The 20,868-nt window shown below is 33.0% G+C and overlaps 1 protein-coding gene across 1 annotated transcript; it reads left to right on the forward strand.

Annotated features, from left to right (window-relative positions):
* The first annotated feature begins 3,048 nt into the window (after positions 1-3,048).
* On the forward strand, positions 3,049-16,564 carry LOC119576710 (sideroflexin-2-like). Its single transcript, XM_037924359.1, is given in 8 exon segments — positions 3,049-3,092; positions 4,916-5,023; positions 5,417-5,608; positions 6,718-6,847; positions 6,849-6,920; positions 12,598-12,723; positions 13,065-13,279; positions 16,224-16,564. Coding segments are annotated over 8 exon segments (999 nt in total). The 3' UTR covers positions 16,336-16,564.
* Positions 16,565-20,868: the final 4,304 nt, after the last annotated feature.

A 20,868-nucleotide genomic window follows, 5' to 3' on the forward strand; every position in this document is an offset into this window, starting at 1 on the left:
ATTATTTTTATCTATATAAATATATAATATAGTATATAAATTATATTTTAATATATATATAGCAATAATTAAATTAATATTTATATATCTTTATATATATATATATATATATATATATTATATATATATTTTATAATAAAATCTATTGATTATATTATATATATATATATATAAATAGATAGATAGATAATGTAGATAATCGTTAATATAATAATTACATATATATCATATATATATTATATATTATCTATTATATTTTCTATCTATATTTTAATATATATATTATAATATATATATTATATCATTTTATTCTTTTATATATCTTTTTATTATATATATCAAATATATTAACCTTTAGTATATTAATATATATATATATATATATTATATTTATATATTATAAATATATTAATCTATAAAATTATAATATATATATATATAAAATATAAAAATAGGTGGGGCGCTTGGAACATCCGGTCCTTGGGGCAGGTTGAGGGGGTTTATTTTCCGTTATTGGGGGAAATTTTGAAGCAACTGGGATTTTGGGGTTGGCTGCCCTTCAGAGTGGGGGAAGCCCGGGGTTGGGGGCACGATCGGGTTGGGGGGTTTTAACCCCAAATACTGGGGGGGCCCCACAATGATGGAACCACCCCCGGGGCCAATCTCCAGTGGGACTTCACCCCGGGGGGGGGTAGTCGAGGTGAAACGGTTTGGGTAAGCGTTTTATGGCATTGAGACTGAAGCTGTTTTTGGCTTCTTGTTTTTATTGCTTAAGGGCTCCTCCCGATGTATAAAAAAATTTGATGTAAAAAGGGGACTTTTTTACCCAAAAACTCGATGGGTGGCAGATGTTTGCCCCCGGTGAGATATTTGCATTTTTCTGGGCGATTCAATGCAGTACCCGGCTGGGGGGCCCGAGTGGCACGGGGGGGGTTGTCGGCCCCCATGGTTTTTGGGGAGCTGACCCCAGCAGGGGAGAATACCCTTTCCTTCCCCCGGGGGACTTTCCTAGGTTCTGGCCCCTGGAAACCAGCTTTTCCAACCGAAATCCGGGGACTTTGACAGCAATAGGGGGTTACAGGGGCCCCAAGGAGAGGGAACCAAAATTTTTGTTAGCACGCGATGGGGATCCTCCGAACGAAAGGGTTTAAGGGGGAAGGGCCAAGTTTTGTGGCCCCGCCCAATGGGGCTGTTTTGTGGTACCCTGGGGTTTCCATTTAAAAAATTCCCCTTTCCCCCCCAGTGGCCACCCTAAGGGTTTCACTTGGACGGGACAAAGGGGGGGGGAGGAGGTGCCCGTGGGTTACCAGGGAAGTCCTGCCCGTTTTACGGGAACCCCACCCAACCCCTGACGGACCCATTTTGCTCTGTGGGAGCTCTTCAAGCGGTAACACTCGAAGCAGCTGGAGCCCATTGGCTTTACCCCCCAAGGACAAGGCGTTTCCCATCCCCCGGGAACATTAGAGGCATTTGAAGCGGTCGAAAGGCTGGGCCGAATGAAAAATAATTTTTGCTTTGTTCCATGGGGGCGTAGGGCTTGGAAACACGCTGAAAAAAGGGGGACAAGGAAAAATTCATGGGAATCTTGGGGAGGTTGATGCCATTTTTTGGGAAAAGGGACCTTCGCCTCCCTACCAACCCCCTTGGGGGGGAAAACGAACCCAAAAAGCCACCCCCATGAGGGACGCAGTGATCAGCGGATGGACGGTTTCCATTTTAAAATCAGTTGGGGTTCGTGAAGGGTTGGGTAAGTTTTTTGAACATTTTGACCAGGTGGACCCCCCAAACATTTAGTTTGGGGGATGAAAAGCAAGGGCCGCAGGCCTGGGCGGCCCCACCCACAGCGGGGAAACCCTCCTACCCAAACCCGAGGTTAGGCTGGCGATTTCCAAGCGAAGAGGGGGGAAAAAGGCTGAAAAAATATGGATACCCTCCCGGGAAAACTCCCTAAAGGCCTGCCCCTTGGCCCCAATTTGCCCCTTTTTATTGGTACCTTTCCCCCCCGCCCTGCTGAGGGGGGGTGGCCCTCCCTTTTCCTAAAGGGGAAAGGGGATAAATTGGGATTTTTAGAAAAATACTTTGGCTTTAAAACGCTCACCCAAAACCAGGCAAGGTTCCGCCCCTTTCTTCTGAAAGGGAAATCCCCCAACCACCTATGAGGCTTTCAAAGGCCCGGGAGCAGTGGTTTTTATTTCCTGGAAAGTCCAAATAGAATTTTTATCTAGCGTTTAGAGTAATTGGGAATGCTGTCGTGAGTTTGGTCGGGTTGCTCGCAGCCACACAACCTCAAGAAGGCTTTTGACTCTTTGCATGGGGAAATCGCTATGGGGGTTCCTGAGGTCGGGGGGAAAATTCCGAAACAGATTTTTTGGCTGATAGCAAGTCTTTTTTGGTACTGAAAGTGCTGTAAAGTGTGGGGGGGGAATGTTGAACTTTTCCTGTTTTTCAGGGGTGAGGCAAGTCTGTGCCTTGAAAACCAACACTTTTAAAAACCCCTTGTAGGGGACTGGTAAGGGCAAAAGGTACTAGCCAAAACAGGTGGAGCAAAAACTAGGAAATTTTAAGGTTCAGCCCTTTGACTTTGCCGACGATGTTGCCACCCTATCTGAGCCCTTGGAATCACTCGTGGGGGGCTCTTGTTTGAATTTGAAAATCGGGCCCAAGGGCCCCTGGGCCTAGGGGGCCCCGGGGACCAAGACCAAGACGGATTTTGGGGGGCCCCTGTAGGGGAAAAACCCGTTAATTTGATCCATGCTTGCAGTGAGGATGTTAAATTTTAAAAAATTTTTCCATACCTTGGTAGCGTAGTCCAAAATCTCTGGGTTGTCAGACCGGGAAGTCGGGAGACGGTTTGGGTTGGCAAAGGGGGCCAATGACCCGAACCAAAAGCTTTTGGAGAGTGGGGGTCACCATGAGAAGGAAAAAAAAGCTGCTTTCCCAAGGGCCCCTTGTACTTGCCATTTTTTTGTCTATGGAAGCGAAATTTGGACGCTATCCATTGTCTTGGATTTCTCGCCTTTACCTTTGTAACAAGTCCCTTGCCGGATCATGGGTACAGTTGGCAGGCCCAGGGTCCAACCAGGGTTTACCCCGTAAAACTGGCAGGGGGACCTTCACTTCCCTTTAATCCGGGATCCCCAAAATCAGGCTTTTTGGCCCCCTAGCCCCTTCCCCTAGGGACATCCCCCCCATCAGGTTTTTTCCCCCTTGCAGACCCCCCCTGGGGGGAGGAGGACCGGGGAAAAGACCTAGGAGATCAGGTTTGGGCAGCTCGACGAGACCTGCGGAGGAATTAGAGAGGGGGCCGTTTTCCCTTGGGGGCCCCCTTTTTTGGGGGGGGAAAGGGGGGATTTTTTTTTTTTTTTTTTCTTTTTTTTTTTTTTCAAAAAAAAAAAAAAAAAAAAAAAAGGAAAAAAAAATCTTGTTTTTTTTAAAAAAAAAAAAAAATTTTTTTTGGAAAAATTTTTTTTGGGTTTTTTCCCTTTTTTTAAAAAAAAGCCCATTTTTTAATTTTTAATTTAATATATATATATTTTATTTTTAAAAATTTTATAATTTTTATATATATATATATATAATATATATATATAAAAATATAATAATAAAATTTTTTTTTTTTTATAATTTTTTAATTAAAAATATAATAATATATATATATATATTTTATATAAAATTATATATAATATTTTAATAAAATATATAATATATAAAATTTTAAAAAACTTTAAATTAAACCCCAATGCACATTATGTACATATTAAAACTGATAATTCAAGATCCCGTATACAATTTTAATTAAAATTTAAGTATGTATATAATGTGTTTATATTTTTATATTTTGAAACATTATTTTTATGTATGTTTTGTACATAATTAAAAATAATGTATGTATATTGTTATAATAAATAGATATATACATTCTATCTATTTTTTATCATTTTTATATCTATATTTTTTTTTTTTATGGGGTTTTGTGGGTTTTTGTGTGTGTGGGTTGTGTGTTTTTGTTTTGGTGTGTGTGGGGGGGTTGTGTGTGGGTTGGGGGGGTTTTGGTTTGGGGGGGGTTTTTTGGGGGTTTTTGGGGGTTTTTTTTTTTTTTTTTTTTTTTTTGGGGTTTTTGGTTTTGGTTGTATATTAAAATATATATAATATATTTTTATATATATTATATATATAATATATATATTATATATTTTTTTATCTTTATATTAATTATTTTTTAAAATTTTAAGATAAATAATTTTTATAATAATACAAACATTTTTTTGTAAATAATAAAAAAACTTTTTAAATTAAAAAACACACTTTAAAAATGTTATATATTTCATATCCTTTTTTGTAAAAATAAAAAAGATATATTTTTATAGATTTTTGGGAACATTTTTCATCCCTGCAAATTTTACAAGTTAATATCCCATATTGTTTTTTAGTAGGGTATACATATAAAAATAATATGTAAACATCCCATTCATATATACAAAACCCCATTAATGATATGTATATGAAATTGTATTTTTTACCTATATTTTATTATTTATATTAAATAAATATATAAAATTTTAAAATTTTATATTTATATTAAATATTATATATATAAAACCCCTAAACTTTAAAACAAAAATATGCTTAATCACAAAAAATTTTATACTTAATTAGGTATATAAAGAATTTACTTTGGGTATATGATATAAAATTTAATTTATATTTAATTAGGTGTTAGAATTTTCCTTTTTATATTTGTATGTATATATTTTTAAAATTTTTATAAAATATATATATATTTAAAATTTAATAAAATATTTATTTATTTATTGTTTAGATTTTTAAAAATTTTATATGTATAGTATTATTTTAACACAGAAAAAAGGGGGGGGAAACCGGGCAGCGAATAAATTTTTGGGGAACCGCAAAATAGGGACCACCCTTTTTTTGGGGGCCCCCGACTAAAAAACACTTTTTGGGGAATCACAAAAAGTTGGGGGGCCTTTTGTTTTAAAAAAGCCCAGGAATTAAATAAAGCCAAATTTTCTTCGGAAAAAAAAAGGGTTTGGGAAAAGGGTTTTGAAAATTTATAATCTGGGGGGAGGTTAAGATTTAGTTTGGGGACTATTAGTTTTTGCTCTTTTCATCTCAGTTTTAATATATTAATACATAGTAGTATTATTGTTGGAATTGGTCTATACTGTTATTATAACTTTGCTGAATACTTTAAGTAGTTTACTATTATCAAATATTGCGTTTTGGCTCAAAATTTTATAATTCCCCCAAAATTTCCCTTTGTTTTAGTGAAAAATCAATTATTTTTTAAAGGGAATTGTGGAAAAAATTTTTGGGCATTTTTGTCATAATAGCCCAGGGGGGTTTTTAAATATTTTTTTTCCCTTTCCTCCTCCCTAAAAAAATTTCCCGGGAAACTAATGCTCATGCTTGACTTCAGGCTGGGCCAGGAACCCCCAGGAACCACAGAGGAACAGATCTGGTTTGCCAAACGTTTATATGAGTCGGTTTTTTCCCCCAGACACTGGGGGACAAGCAGAATTTTATGGGGGCCCGCTTTTGAGTTTCCAGGTCCCTGGTTTGGGTTGGGAATCTCCCTTTTTTGTGACCAGTTTTTTGGCCTTTTTTTGTTTTTTACATTTTAAAAAAAAAGGGGTTGAAGCCCCTTTTGGGGTGGTTTTTTTTGGGTTTTTTGAATTTTTTTGGGTTTTTTAATATTTTTAAAATTTATAATTGGAAAAAACCCAATTTAAAACTTGGGAAAAAAAATTTTTTGAAGGGTTAAACCTTTTTAAAAAGGGTGGTTTTGTGAAAATTTTAAAAAAATTTTGTTTGGTTCCAGAATTTTTTTTCTTTCCAAAAGGCAAAAAAGTTAAGGAATTTTTGATTTAATTTTATTAAATTTTGGTGTATTTAAAATTTTAATATATAAAAATATATATAAAAATATATAAAAAATTATATTTTTAAAAAATAAAAAATTATAATATAAAAAATATTTTTAAATAATATATTTTAAATAAATTTTATATTATAAAAAATAATTGATATAAATATAAACCATAATTTTATATAAAATTATATATATATATATATATAAAATATAATACCTATATGATATTTTTTTATTATGTTATATATGTATTTATATATATATATATATTTATATAAAATATATATTAATATATGCATTATATATAAAATTATTTTAAAAAATATTATTTATATATATAATTATACAATATAAATAAATATAACACAAAAAATTTTTTTTATATAATACATATTTTTTTATATATATATATTATATATATTTTAATATTATATAATATTTTAATTTATATATATTTTTTAAAATCATATTTTATATATATATATATATTATAAAATTTTATATATATATATATATATTTATATATATATAATATTTTTTTAATGTGTGTGGGGGGTGGGGTTTTTGGGGGGGGATGTAGTTTTACATGTATCATGCTTGACCGCGGTGGTAAAACCCAAAACCCCTACCTTTTAAAAAATTATAAAAAATAATAAAAAAAAAAGAAAAAAAAAAAAAAAAAAAAATTATAAAATTAATGTAGTATAAAAGGGAATATGATTAAAAAAATATTTTTATTGAAAAATAATAAAAATATTTTTTAAAATTAAAATTATAGATGGGGTATTGCTGAGGGATATCTAATTTTATTAAAAAAAACCCCTTAGGTCTACCCCAGCGGGGGTTTTTTTGGAAAGTGGGAAAACCCACTTTCAACCCTTGGAAAACTACACTAACCGCAATGCAAAATCCCAGCTGACTGAGCAGCAGATGGCCGTTGCATATTTATCAGCCACCATTTGAAGCTCTCATTACCCCCTTTGGGCCAAAAAAGAATTCCTTAGCGAAGAGAGCATCAACATTAATGCAGGTACCATGCTATACTCTTTATTTTTATTTTATTTTATTTATTATTTTTTTTTTTGTTAATTTATTTTTTTGTGTGATACGTTTGATTTATTTTTCAAGTGCAAATAGATTGCTGTATGTAAGGAAAGTGTTTGAAAAAACTGCCCCTATAACCTTCATACAATTACTACCACAAGTGTCTTACCATAGTCACTGTTTTGCTTTAACTCACACCCAAGGTGGTTCATGGTATGTATTTGAATGTTTGTTTACATGCAAGTTGGAACCCTCAAAACCTGTTTGACAAGGTTGTGTACAAGATTTTTGTAACTGGGGGGAAAACACTTTTTTGTAACATAATGTATCACTTTTTACAGTAGAGGTACATATAATTATATTCATAATACAGGAGACTAAGCAACCACTAAATGGGAGTGAATAGGCATAAATTAGCTATGTCATGTATGATGTACTAATTTACCATTTGAATTGGCAGCTTCTCTCTGTGATGTTCAACACAACAAAACTTGAATTTTAAACACTGCTCGTTCTAAACCTGTCACTGCAATTTAACCATGAATCATCATCATCATCATTAGTAGTACTATTTTTTCATATAAACATAAATTTTTTTTGGGGGAAACAATTTGCCAGATCAATGTGTATAAAATTTCATAAATCAATTGCAGTAGTTGGTTTACTATGTATCAGTTGAAACAATGCAGTAATGGTAGCCATTTTTACAGTGGTAACTTTTATGGAGAAAATACCCTCTGAACCAAGTATCTTTTTGGATTGTAGGCAGTAAACTTGTAGTGGAAATAGTACATTTATAACAAAGATATAAGTTCACCTTAACCTTTTTATTCTGATCAAACAGAATAAATGTTACTAAACCCTTGTAGGCAACCTCCGTCTATTCATTTATTTAAGGGGACCATCCCAAATGAGGGGGGGTGAAAGGGTCTAATTGAGTTAGCTAGCCTATGTTATATATACAAGATTGAAGAAATTACCAAAGGACTGTTTGAGCCAAATCCAGTTTATTTTATGGGAGGTGCAAAGGTATAGCGCCAACAGACAAACAGATGATGACATTGCGCATAGATACAAGTTCTTGAATGTCTAAAGAAATTTTTTTTACCAATATCAGAAAATATGAAAATCACATTGATTTATAAAAAATATTTTGTGATTTTTTTTTCTTTAAAAATGTGAGTTTTGTGTACATTTATACATGAAATATGCTTTCCATGGAGACTCTCCAGCAGCAAATTTGTTTTGATTTGAAATTTGCTATTTCTTTTGTAACGAGCACTTCAATACGAAGGCCACCTCATGGTTGGAAATTTGAACTTTGGAAAAATAAGTTAAATATTGATTATTTTATGTTGAAGATGATAGTACCCAATCATACCTGCTCTAAAATAAAAACTACATGGAATTTTGAAATTGGTCTTAAGCATTTGCTTAAATAAGTATATATAATAGATGTACTGAGGTTTATTTATGAAAGATGGATTAATGCAATGCTGCATTGATACTGATAAATAACAATCCTCCCTGACCAGGACTCGAACCTAGATCACTCCAGGTATGAAACCGGAAGCCAGCGCTAAACCAACCATGCCACACGACCCACTAAAAGGAGTGTGCAACTAGGATCTCACTAGCTCCTTAGACATTACCTATCTACTCATACTTGAGTAATGATAGCGAAGTTTTACGCTCACTCCCCGTGGGCACTCGGTGGAAATTGATTTAGCAATTCAAATCCAAAGTCAGATGTACTGAGGTTTATTTATCAATATTAATGCAGCATCTTTCATAAATATACCTCAGTACATCTGTCTTAGGATTTGAATTGCTAAATTTATTTCCACCGAGTGCCCACGGGGAGTGAGCGTAAAACTTCGCTATCATTACTTAAGTATGAGTAGGTAGGTAATGTGTATGGAGCTAGTAAGTTCCTAGTTGCACATTCCTTTTAGTGGGTTCTGTGGCATGGTTGGTTTAGCACTGGCCTCTGTTTCATACCCGGAGTGACCTGGTTCAAGTTCGGGTCAGGGAGGGTTGTTATTTATATATATATATATATATATATATATATATATATATATATATATATATATATATATATATATATATATATATATATAATTTAATTAAATTTAACAAAGAAATCATAGAAATAACTAACTTTGGAATGTGTCCAAATCTCAAGGTCATGTTTTCAGTACTTCATTTCATAAGCCTGTGGACTGTCCCAGATTCATAAATTTCAAGTGCCTCCATACCTTATTCTTTCATCCACAAGTGGTTCAGAGTGTGCAACTCATACCATGCCCCAAAAAATATTTTTTAGGTAGTTCAAGGGTAAATTTAACCAATGGAATGTTCCAGTGAAATGTCTTCTTTTTTTTTTTTTTTTTTTTTTTTTTTTAATTATTAATATTTATTTATTATTATTTTTATTATTTTTTTTTTTTTTTTTTTTTTTTTTTTTTTTTTTTTACTTTTTCGGGGTGCACTCCTCCCAAAAAAGGGGGATACCCCATTTACATTATATATGAGACAAATCACAATTTTATACTCTAACATACAAAAAAAAATCAGCTTTACATCTACAACTGTTTTCTTTTTAATGACCAAATGAGTGGAGCAAGGTAGGCTTTTCTCAGGATGGACCCCCTAAAAGCAGAGAATACATATTCAAAGAAGATATGTTTCAATTTTCATGAATATGATTCTTTGTAGAAATATAATGAGGAGTAAGATGGAGCAAAACTCTTCAATGCTTTGTTTGTTTAGTCCTAGTGATGGGCTTAAACAGATCATTATCCATCAGAATTAAACATGCAGGAAAAGCTGTATAGTGCATATTACTAAAATTGTGGAAAACAATGCAATCCACTTACTTTGGGCCTTGCTAATCTCTCTCCTTCATTATTTGTAGAAGCACAAAACAATAAGTTAGATCCTAAAACCTATATGGACAGAAAAAGTTTTCATCCCACAAAGTCCTCATTCTTTATGCCTCAAAGGCATGCAAAAGCTTGATATAACTAGAAGGGGGTGAAAAGAAGGAAATCCCACTAAAGAACATATAGGGATAATCTCATCTCTGAGACTATTAATCACTGAGTGCTCAGCTGAACCAAAAGAAAGAATACAGAGGCACAGTTAGTATTAAGTTGACATAGAGTGACTTATGATTGTCAGGAATGACTGAATGAGGATGAGAAAGAGAGTAAAACAAAGAATAGACCTCAGTGACTATGGAAAAGCAAACTGAACCACAATCTCCCTGTGAACCTAACAGGCAACCCTGCCATGAGTTGCAGCATTGTTACACAGTGTAGAGACAAAACACATCTTTTTTGTGTATATCCAGGGGACACAGAAAGGACATGTACAAATGGCCAAGACACTGCATATGTACCAACAACATCCAGCATTATTTGCCTCCACAGAGAAGAGCATTGTGTACTAATGTCAAAAAGGAAATGGAACATGAAAAAGGGACAGCTGTAATAATCAAGGCATAAATCCATTCGTGTTTAGTGGAGGAAGTGTGCCTCATAATGTTGGACTTAATTATCTTTTTTTTCGTTTGTGAATTAACCCATTGCCGACGGGTGGCATGTACGCACATGCCATGGCATGGCGGGACCATCTGCCGGGGGCACGTACGCACATGCCATAGAGTATGTATGGACATGCCATGATTTTTTTTTTTGTTACAATCACGGCAAAAGATTATTTTTTTGCCAGTGAAGGTGTGATTAAGTCGGTTTTAACACTTTCTCATTTTTACCATGCAACAAACAAAAAAAATGCAACAAACCGACGATTTCAACTCCATGATGCCGCACACTGCTTATTTTACTCGGACTATAGACCGAATAATGATCAACTATGGAGTCTATATAACAACAAAAATACCCTTCAGTCTAGATTTATCAGGAAGTTTGGCAAGTAGAGACTGTAAAAAATAATGAAAACTGAAAATACAACATATCTTCGTAGTATTATGAAGAAACGGTATGGGATGCTGGTATTTGGCATGAGTGGTTGCGCATGCTAGGGCGACGATATAAGCCCCCGGCAGCGAGGCCCCAGCCTCTATGAATGCTACCCGTCAGTTATGGGTTAAGAAGAGGAGGATGACTCAACTGCATGAGTTGCTCAGCTATCACTTTTACAGTAGAAGCAATAACCAACCTCACTGCAATAGTAAGACATGTCAGATGCTGAAGCCAGGAAAGAGACACACACTATGAATTGTGAAACCAAGCTACCAGAACCACAAAGCCACCATCATATGAGGGATACTCATTGGAGGTTAAATCTGCATGTACTATGAGGAAGTAAGTCTAAATCAGTATAAGGACCAAGTATGAGAAGTTGACCATGAAAGAAAGACCTCTATCTACCAATCTTGCATCATCAGACACTTCAGAGGCATATATGTGAGAGCAACAGGTGGGCAAGGGATTATGATTGAAGAAGAATGAACCAAAGAGAATGAATATCTTCAGAGTAATGGGAAAGGGACTCAGCTGCTTGCTGAATTCTTAAAACTTAACCCAGCAGAACTAAGATTAGGCAGTAACTCTCAGCATGTGCTCTTATACAAGCTCCACTTCTGTATGTGGTAAGTAAGGTCAGTGTAATATTCAAAGGAGATGTTCTATACATGTAAGTGCAAAGCTTTCTCTGATGGAGAAGTTCTGCATGTATAGGTGTAAGAATGTCATCATGTTCTTCACTGGATTACTTTGCCCAAGTAAAGAGAAGAGGATATGGAGAAAAAGATTTGTATGACAGCAGGGAAGATATGAAAATAATGCATTCCCCCCAAAAAATTTATATGTTAATCACTTATGTTATAAAAGGAAGTAGTGGAGCTGACAGAAAGTCATTTAGCCCCTCTCTTTTGGAGAGTCTGTTGAGCCTGAATGCTCCATAATGCAAGGGAAGAAAAGGACATAAGAATGAGGGAACCAAGGGGAAGAAAAGGACAGGAAAATGAAGGAACCAAGTGGAAGAAAAGGACATGAAAATGAAGGAGCCCAAAGGAAGAAAAGAGCATGAGAATGAAGGAACCAAGGAGTGGAAGAGGATATAAAATGAGGGAGCCAAAGGGAAGAAAAGAACATGAGAATGGAGGACCAAGAGGAAGAAAAAGGCATGAGAATGAGGGAAAGAGGGGGGAAAAGGGGCATGAGAATGAAGGACCAAGAGGAAGAAAAGGGCATCCAATTGACAATATTTTCTGGACTATCAAAAATTCTGTATCACAGAAGAAAGTGACTTCTGTTCTCCAAGAGTATTTTGACCACAGGTGAAAGGTATACCATTATTGTGGGGTGTCAATTAGGTTTTGAAGATGTGAAAAAGTTGGAGGATAAGTTTTCTAGATGTAATTTAGTTAGTTTTGTTTCAGAAGTAGAAGAGAACATTTTGCACTATTATCCTTTAAATGTTTTTAGATGTAATACCCATAACTATAAGTTCCTAAAACCAAAGATAAAGCCCAAATAGAGATATATCATAACTGCACTTTTTTAACGCATAACCATACAATTTTTTTGTAGTGAATTATCTTTTATATATTTGAAAAAAAAGAGATAATACTCCTTTTATATTCATAATGTGATTCATAATGTACTTTTTTTCTGTTCTGTATTTCATAGAGATTTGTGCCCTTTGCTGCTGTAGCTGCTGCCAATTGCATTAACATTCCACTGATGAGGCAGAATGAAATACAAAATGGAATTACTGTTTGCGATGACAAAGGAAACGAATTAGGAGAGTCTAAGGTACAAGAAATTTAGATACTGTTCTGTAGTGAATGTCCTCTTTGTCTTGTTACAGTTGTCTTCAGAAGTTTTTTTGTTTTGCCAGCTTCTTTGAATGGTCTGAGATTCATGGGATAAACTTAAAAGCATGTAATGTATTGATACAGAATTTATGATTACTATCCCCAGTTAATTTATAACATCTAACAGGTATAGTTCAAGATAAAGAAGACCATATCCCCCCTCCTTAAAAGAGCCTTAGTTTTGCTGATCAAACAATAGCACAATTTCAACTTCTCATGCTTCCACCGCCTTGCCTCTACCCCCTTTTATCCTTACTTCCCTTATATTCCATTAATCAGCTAGCAGCTGCGAAGGGCATCACGCAGGTAGTGGTATCCCGTATAATCATGGCAGCCCCTGGAATGACCATCCTGCCGGTGGTGATGGAACGGCTGGAGAAGCAGGCCTGGCTGAGGAGGAACCCCCGCCTCAATGCCCCCTTCCAGACCCTGGCTTGTGGACTCATTCTCACCTTCATGACCCCCACAGCATGTTCGCTCTTCAATCAGAAGTGGTGAGTGGCCTTATTTTGCTGCTCTGTCTCATGTATTGTGGCATACATTTCTTTCTTTTTTTCCTCATCGTTTATTTGATGTGGATAAGAATAGAAGGCATACTAAATCAACAATTAATTACAATATTTACTACTGTGATCCATGTTTTATTAATTTTCTATACATATAGGCTCTGGAAGTGGTTAGTCATCAAGACAGCAAAGTTGCAGAAATACATAGTATGCAAACATATTTCTAAGTGCAAAAATGTGTACATATTGTTGACTATATATACATTATTGATCTTCAGTATGAAGTGTAAAATTTTATATACAATATATGTATACAGTACAGAGTGTAAAAATACTTACTGATAGCCACATTAAATATTGACAAAGTGGAATATGTGGAAATACATAAAGGTATATCTCAAAGTGAAAATACATCCAGAATTTACAAATACAGTATAAGTATAAAAATGTATGTGCTGTATTGTACACATGTACAATACAAAGTGCAGAAATACAAATACAATTCAGAACAGTATAAAATTCTAATTAACACTATAATTTTTCAGGGGGCAGAGTTTGGCTTTTATTATAAAGGCAAATTCCTCTTCTATATTATATGTGTTATTAGAACTTGGTTTGGATATATTTCAAAAATACTATAAGGTTAATGGCCTGAGCCCAGAAATGTTTGTTTTTTGTTTAAACACTTTTTAGTATATCATTTGACATTTCTAATAAAACAGTTAATAGTAGGTTTGACAACATTTGCCCTTAAAATATTTCTCTTGTAACTTAGCTTTCTGTGCCCTAGTCTTTCATAACATATCTCTCTCTTTTTATCCATTCAGTCTTTCTCCCTTATATGCCTTTCTCTCTCATTCATTCATTTCATCACTCTCCTTTTCACACACATTTATTCATTCATCCATTCTCTCTCTCTCTCTCTCTCTCTCTCTCTCTCTCTCTCTCTCTCTTCTCTCTCTCTCTCTCTCTCTCTCTCTCCTCTCTCCTCTCTCATCTCTCTCTCTCACTCTCTCTCTCTCGTCACTCTCCTCTCTCTCTCTCTCTCTCTCTCTCTCTTTCTCTCCCCCTCTCATCCCCTTCTCTCTCTCTCTTCCTCTCTCTCTCCTCTCTCTCTCTCCTCTCTCCTCTCTCCTCTCCTCCTCTCTCCTCTCTCCTCTCTCTCTCCTCTCTCTCTCTCTCTCCTCTCTCCTCCTCTCCTCTCTCCTCTCTCTCTCTCTCCTCTGTCCTCTCTCTCTCTCTCCTCTGTCCTCTCTCTCTCTCTCTCCTTCTCTCTCCCTCTCTCTCTCTTTCCTCTCTCTCTCTTCTCTCTCTCTCTCTCTCTTCTCCTCTCTCTCTCCTCTCTCTCTCCTCTCTTCTCTCTCTCTCCTCTCTCTCTCCTCTCTCTCCTCTCTCTCTCTCCTCTCTCTCTCTCTCTTCTCTCTCTCTCTCTCTCTCTCTCTCTCTCTCTCTCCTTTCTCTCTCTCTCTCTCCTCTCTCTCTCTCTCTCTCTCTCTCTCTCTCTCCTCTCTCTTTCCTTTCCCCTCTGTCCTCTGTCCTCTCTCCTATCTCCTCTCTCTATCCTCTGTTCTCTCCTCTCTCTTTCCTTTCCCCTCTGTCCTCTCTCCTTCGTCCTTCCCTCCTCCTTTTCGACATCTCTGTCATTGTTCATAAAGCAAATTTTGTGAAAGGTAAAGCAAATCTAGAAAATTATCAGTTAGTCATACTTTCATCTAAATTTGTCATAATTACTAATATTATTGAAAAGTATTCATTCTCATTTATGCCTTTTCTACATTTATAAAATTTATTAAAAGTTCTGCTAACTAAAGTGTCTTAAGAAATAAAGTGTCTAAAAATTTATGTTGAAAATTTAACTTTTGAACTCTGTTCTCCAAACAGTAATGGGTTAAATTTACAGAAAAAAAATCTGAAGTACAATATATGTTTGTACAATTTCTGTTATTGTGAGTTAAGCCCATTGGATCTGGGTGCTTCATAGCAATCACATAGCCCAAAATGGGCATTAGATGTATGTGAGCTTCCGCTCTGATGCTGTGTGGATTGTAAGCTGGGCGTATACGAACACTCATGCAATGCAATGTTGTTTTCTCTTTTTATACATAATAATTTTTTTTTTTTTATTGTCATTTTCCAATGTCCATATTTGGAATTTGATTTTCTTTACCCAGATGGTAATAGACTCCATATCATCTCTCAAGGTAGTCCATAATTTGTGCAAGAATTATAACAATAATTAACATTTTGTTATGTGTTTTTTTTTCTCTCTCTTTTTTTTTTTCACAATATTAAATTTTCTGCAATACAGCCTTTGCCAATGGTCACAGCAGGCAGGAATAGGATGCTAAGCATGGAAATGGTGTCTTCCCAGAAGTCATTGCTCCCAGTCATGGCTGAAGGACACAACATTCCACATTTGTTTATTGAAGTAAATAATGAAAAATTCCCTTTCTAAATACCAAATGAGTTAAATCACCCTCCAAGACATTTGTGAACTCGTGGTGAGTCTTACCCTACACTCCAACCTTCAGCTGAAATACTCGCGACAGGAAGTTCGCTTCACCCCAGTCCACTGCCAGATTTCCCATGATGGCATATTCTTGTTACCTATTCCACAACCCAGATTTTTTCATAACTTGATGGTCATGTCATCTGGATTGTAGAGGTTAATAGATGTATTTGGTTTAGCACTTATTTATAGGAAAGGCAATGTTTTTTTAGTAAACCCCCTGAATAACAGCAGAAATCATGATGAATAGGTAAATAAATAATATTAAAGAGCAATGAATAATCCTTTTACTAAAGGATAACTTTTATCATCATGCTTTCACATAATGTGGTAATTACAGTGATGTTTTTCAGCTGCAGTTTTTTTTTACATTTTCATTTGTATTCTTATAATTGTTATTCTTACTCTTACTTATATTTTCAGCTCTCTCAGCACTTCAACACTGTCCAAATATGAACCCCAAGTTTATGCTGCTATGCAAAACAAGTGTGGAGGAAAAGTACCCGACACAGTCTACTTTAACAAGGGCTTGTAAGCTGAAAACCATTGAGCATTGCCATCTATCAATCATTATCAATATTTTTATTATATGTTTTGTCATTCCTAGGTTATTTAATGAAGATTCTGGGAAGGTGTTTGACTTGTTAATAAATGGTGAGATTATGTTAATGGGACATTCCTCATTTGATATTGTAGTGGTAAAATTGATTGGTATATAAAGGCATATATTTGCCGCACTGCCTATATATATATATATATATATATATATATATATATATATATATATATATATATATATATATATATATATATATATATAGTATAGTATGATATGTATGATATGTTAGATATATAGTATTATGTATATATAGATAGTATAAACATAATACATGATGTCAACACTGCATCAGTTATGGCATAATATATATATATATATATATATATATATATATATATATATATATATATATATATATATATATATATATAAAACACACACACACACACACACACACACACACACACACACACACACACACACACACACACACACACACACACACACACACACACACACACACACACACACACACACACACACACACACACACACACACATACTAAATATACAAACTAACAATATATATTATATTATATATGTATATATGTATATATATATATATATATATATATATATATATATATATATATAAGTAAAAATTACCTATTTTTCATGACTTTTAGGCTGATATGAAACTATATTTATAAAGCCTTATATTGATTCCTTCCAGCAGGCTCAAGATCCCTTTTTGTCTCTGTAGTTAAGTAACACAGTATAATGCTTAATGCTCAGTATTACTTATCATTTTTGCTCAATTCATGTACAAATCCCAGGGAAAGTAGTCAGTTTCCTAGTTGATACATTTTTTAAATTAATATTTGCTTCTCATTACCTCTTTGTTTTGTATCAAATAAATCTTAACCAGAAATATTTTGTGGATATAAATACTAAACTCTCATGTGTATCTTGACTTGTATATAAAAGGTATTACTTCTATTTTTTTGTTTGACTTTTTCTTTTTCTTTTTTTTCTTTTCTTTTTTATAGTGGGCCGTCTGACACTGGTGCGATACCAATTCATCAAATGACTTTAGATGAAACATAATCAAATAGTAATAATCAAGTCTTCCATTGAATAAATATACATGAGAATGTGCTTTGCAGATATACAAAATAATATCACTTGTCAGTGGTATGATACCAAATTTTTAATCATTTGTCACATAAATCTGTACTTATTCTGATCAGTGTGAATACATCTCTTCAAATAACTTTGAACATTAGTATTATACTATACACTATTTGACTTAATTGATCTGAAAGTAAATATCACTAAACTTTTTCTGATGGATATGATTTCACCATAACTGATAGATGATTGAACGTATGAATCAATTCTGAAAAATGATAATTTTTTATTTCTTTATCCTGTGAAGATTATAAGTAACTAGTAATATAATGAAAGTACAGATTATGTATGTATGTGAATGCGACTCGTCAGTAATATTGTAGAGAATATATACATGATAGATGTAAAAAAGGTATTTGGTGATGTAGTGACAATGTAGAAGTTATTAACTATTGCTATATTGTATGTGTGTGTGTGTGTGTGTGTGTGTGTGTGTGTGTGTGTGTGTGTGTGTGTGTGTGTGTGTGTGTGTGTGTGTGTGTGTGTGTGTGTGTGTGTGTGTGTTGTGTGTGTTGTGTTGTGTGAATATATTATATATATATATATATATATATATATTATATATATATATATATATATATATATATATATATATATATATATAATGTCTGTGTCATATATGCATCTTCCATGTACATGTGCTTGTATATATATGCATGAATGCTTGTTAATGTGTGTGTACATGTTTGTATATTTGTTGTAGATTTCAAATAACTGATTCTGGATTTAGGAATAATATACAGTGGTATGAAAATGAGAATAGGAAAACTAACATAAGTAGTAACAATGATTGCCACTTCACTCAGTACATTTTGATAACTTTCTGTGGTATATTGCAGTATGATATTTATGTATATAGAAATATCCCTTAAGTGATTCCCACCATTAGTACTTTGTCATGTAATAAAAGCGTTTCTTTATGAACTTGTTGGGAGGAACTAGTATGAGGATAAATAATATTTCACACACACACACACACACACACACACACACACACACACACACACACACACACACACACACACACACACACACACACACACACACACACACACACACACACACACACACACACACACACACACACACACACACACACACACACACACACAGATATATATATCTTGCTTGTGTTTGGCACAGTTAAATCTTTTAGGTTGTGTTTGTAAACAGGTATATGTACTTCTGATTTTCCATGCCTAAATAAAGTCTTTTTATTGTAACAACATTGTTTGATCATATTTTGAGATGCTGTAGAATGACTGCGAATATTACATTGTAGGTTATTTATATTTAGAATGTGACTGCAAAATCACTATATATTTAGGACCAACAAAATAAATTCATAGGTAACAGAGAAACACCTCAGGTAATATGCCAACCTTCCATTAGATGGAATCAGAGTATATGTGTGTTTGTGTGTTATAATTAGAGGTGAATAATGACAATGCCTTGATGAATGACTAAAAAAGTTAGATAAGAAATAAAGAATAAGATATATAATTTTTTTTTTTTTTTTTTTTTTTTTTTTTTTTTCTTTATAAGATGTATGGACATACACATTCCAGGAGAATGTAATGGATGTTACTTATTTATAATTGCAAATGCAGTTGTTATTAGATATATTGTATAAGTTAATATTTCAGATTTTTTTCTTAGATATAAAGAAATGACTGCTAAGAGAGAGGGGAGTGATTTTTTTTATGATTTGTTTTAAGCACAAATCAAGGTTGTGAGTGAATTTTGCCTAGGTTATGAATATTTTTTTTCTGTTTTAATCTTATGGTCAAATTTACAGAACATTTATGAATTCTATAGTTGTATATATATTTTTAACTGACAATAATATACATATCATTGCTACAGAAGGGACCCCCACTTATAAAAGAGGGAAGGCTGAATGTACAAACACCAAAAATCTGCAACTACTATAACCATATTTTAGAAGGTGTAAACACAAAGAAGTTGCTATATTTTGCATGACTTTCTTTTGTGCCTTAATTTTAGTCCAGAATTATACATGGGGAGGCAGATGGCTATAAATAAATCAGAGACAGTTTTGAGTAGTACCTCATAGTAAATGGAGGACTTTTCTGTATGCAATGAATGAGTAGGATCTCATAGTAAATTGGAGGACTTTCTTGTATGTAGTGAATGAGTAGGACCTCATAGTAAATGGAGGACTTTCCTGTATATAGTGAAAGAGAGAAATGTAAACTTGTAATGTTGCTTGTATAGTGAAAGACAGTAGTTCTGAATATAATGAAAATATAAAAATGTATTTGCTTAAAGGGTGTTAAATGCAGTAATAATGTGCTATCTGGAACGGATAATTCTGATGTACAATGCATTGTGCAATATTGAATATATTTTGATGTGCAACAAATGAGTTATCACATCAGCTGGTTGTCCAATATAGAATGGAGTTATTGTGTACAATTTCAATGAGTTTTATTATCATTATTATTATTGTTATTATTATTATTATTATTATTATTATTATTTTATTGTTATTATTTTATTATTATTATTATTATTATTATTATTATTATTATTATTATTTCATTTGTTTATTTTTATTATTATTATTATTATTGTTTTTATTGTATTTATTATTATTATTATTATAATTATTGTTGTTGTTGTTGTTATTATTATTACTGTCATATTTTTTTATGTGTATATGTATATATTTACATATATGTGTGTATATATGTGTATATACACATACATATATGTATAGATATATATGTCTGTATGTATATATACACATATACATATGTACAAACATATATATATATATATATATATATATATATATATATATATTATATTTATATTATTATATTATATATAAAATTAATATATATATATATATATATATATCATATATATATAATATATATATATATATATATATATATACATATATATATATATATATATATTATATATATATAATATAGATATATATAATATATATATATATATATAATATATATATTATATTTTATATATATATATATATTATTAATATATATATTATATTATATTATATATATATAATATATATTTTTTATATATATATATTATATTTTATATATATATATATATATATAGTATGTATATATATATACATATATACATTTTTGTTTGTTTGTTTGTTGTGTTTTACTTCTCTTTGTTTTAACTTCTTTCATGTGTTTTTCATATTTCCTTATGCTTAATTGATGTCATAGCTTAACAGTGATATTGCAAATTCCTTCAGGTTTTGGCCACTCTTTATTTCTGTCTGTGCCATGTATATACACCTCACAT

This window comes from Penaeus monodon, chromosome 1 (assembly GCF_015228065.2).
Source record: "Penaeus monodon isolate SGIC_2016 chromosome 1, NSTDA_Pmon_1, whole genome shotgun sequence".
Lineage (NCBI taxonomy): Eukaryota > Metazoa > Arthropoda > Malacostraca > Decapoda > Penaeidae > Penaeus > Penaeus monodon.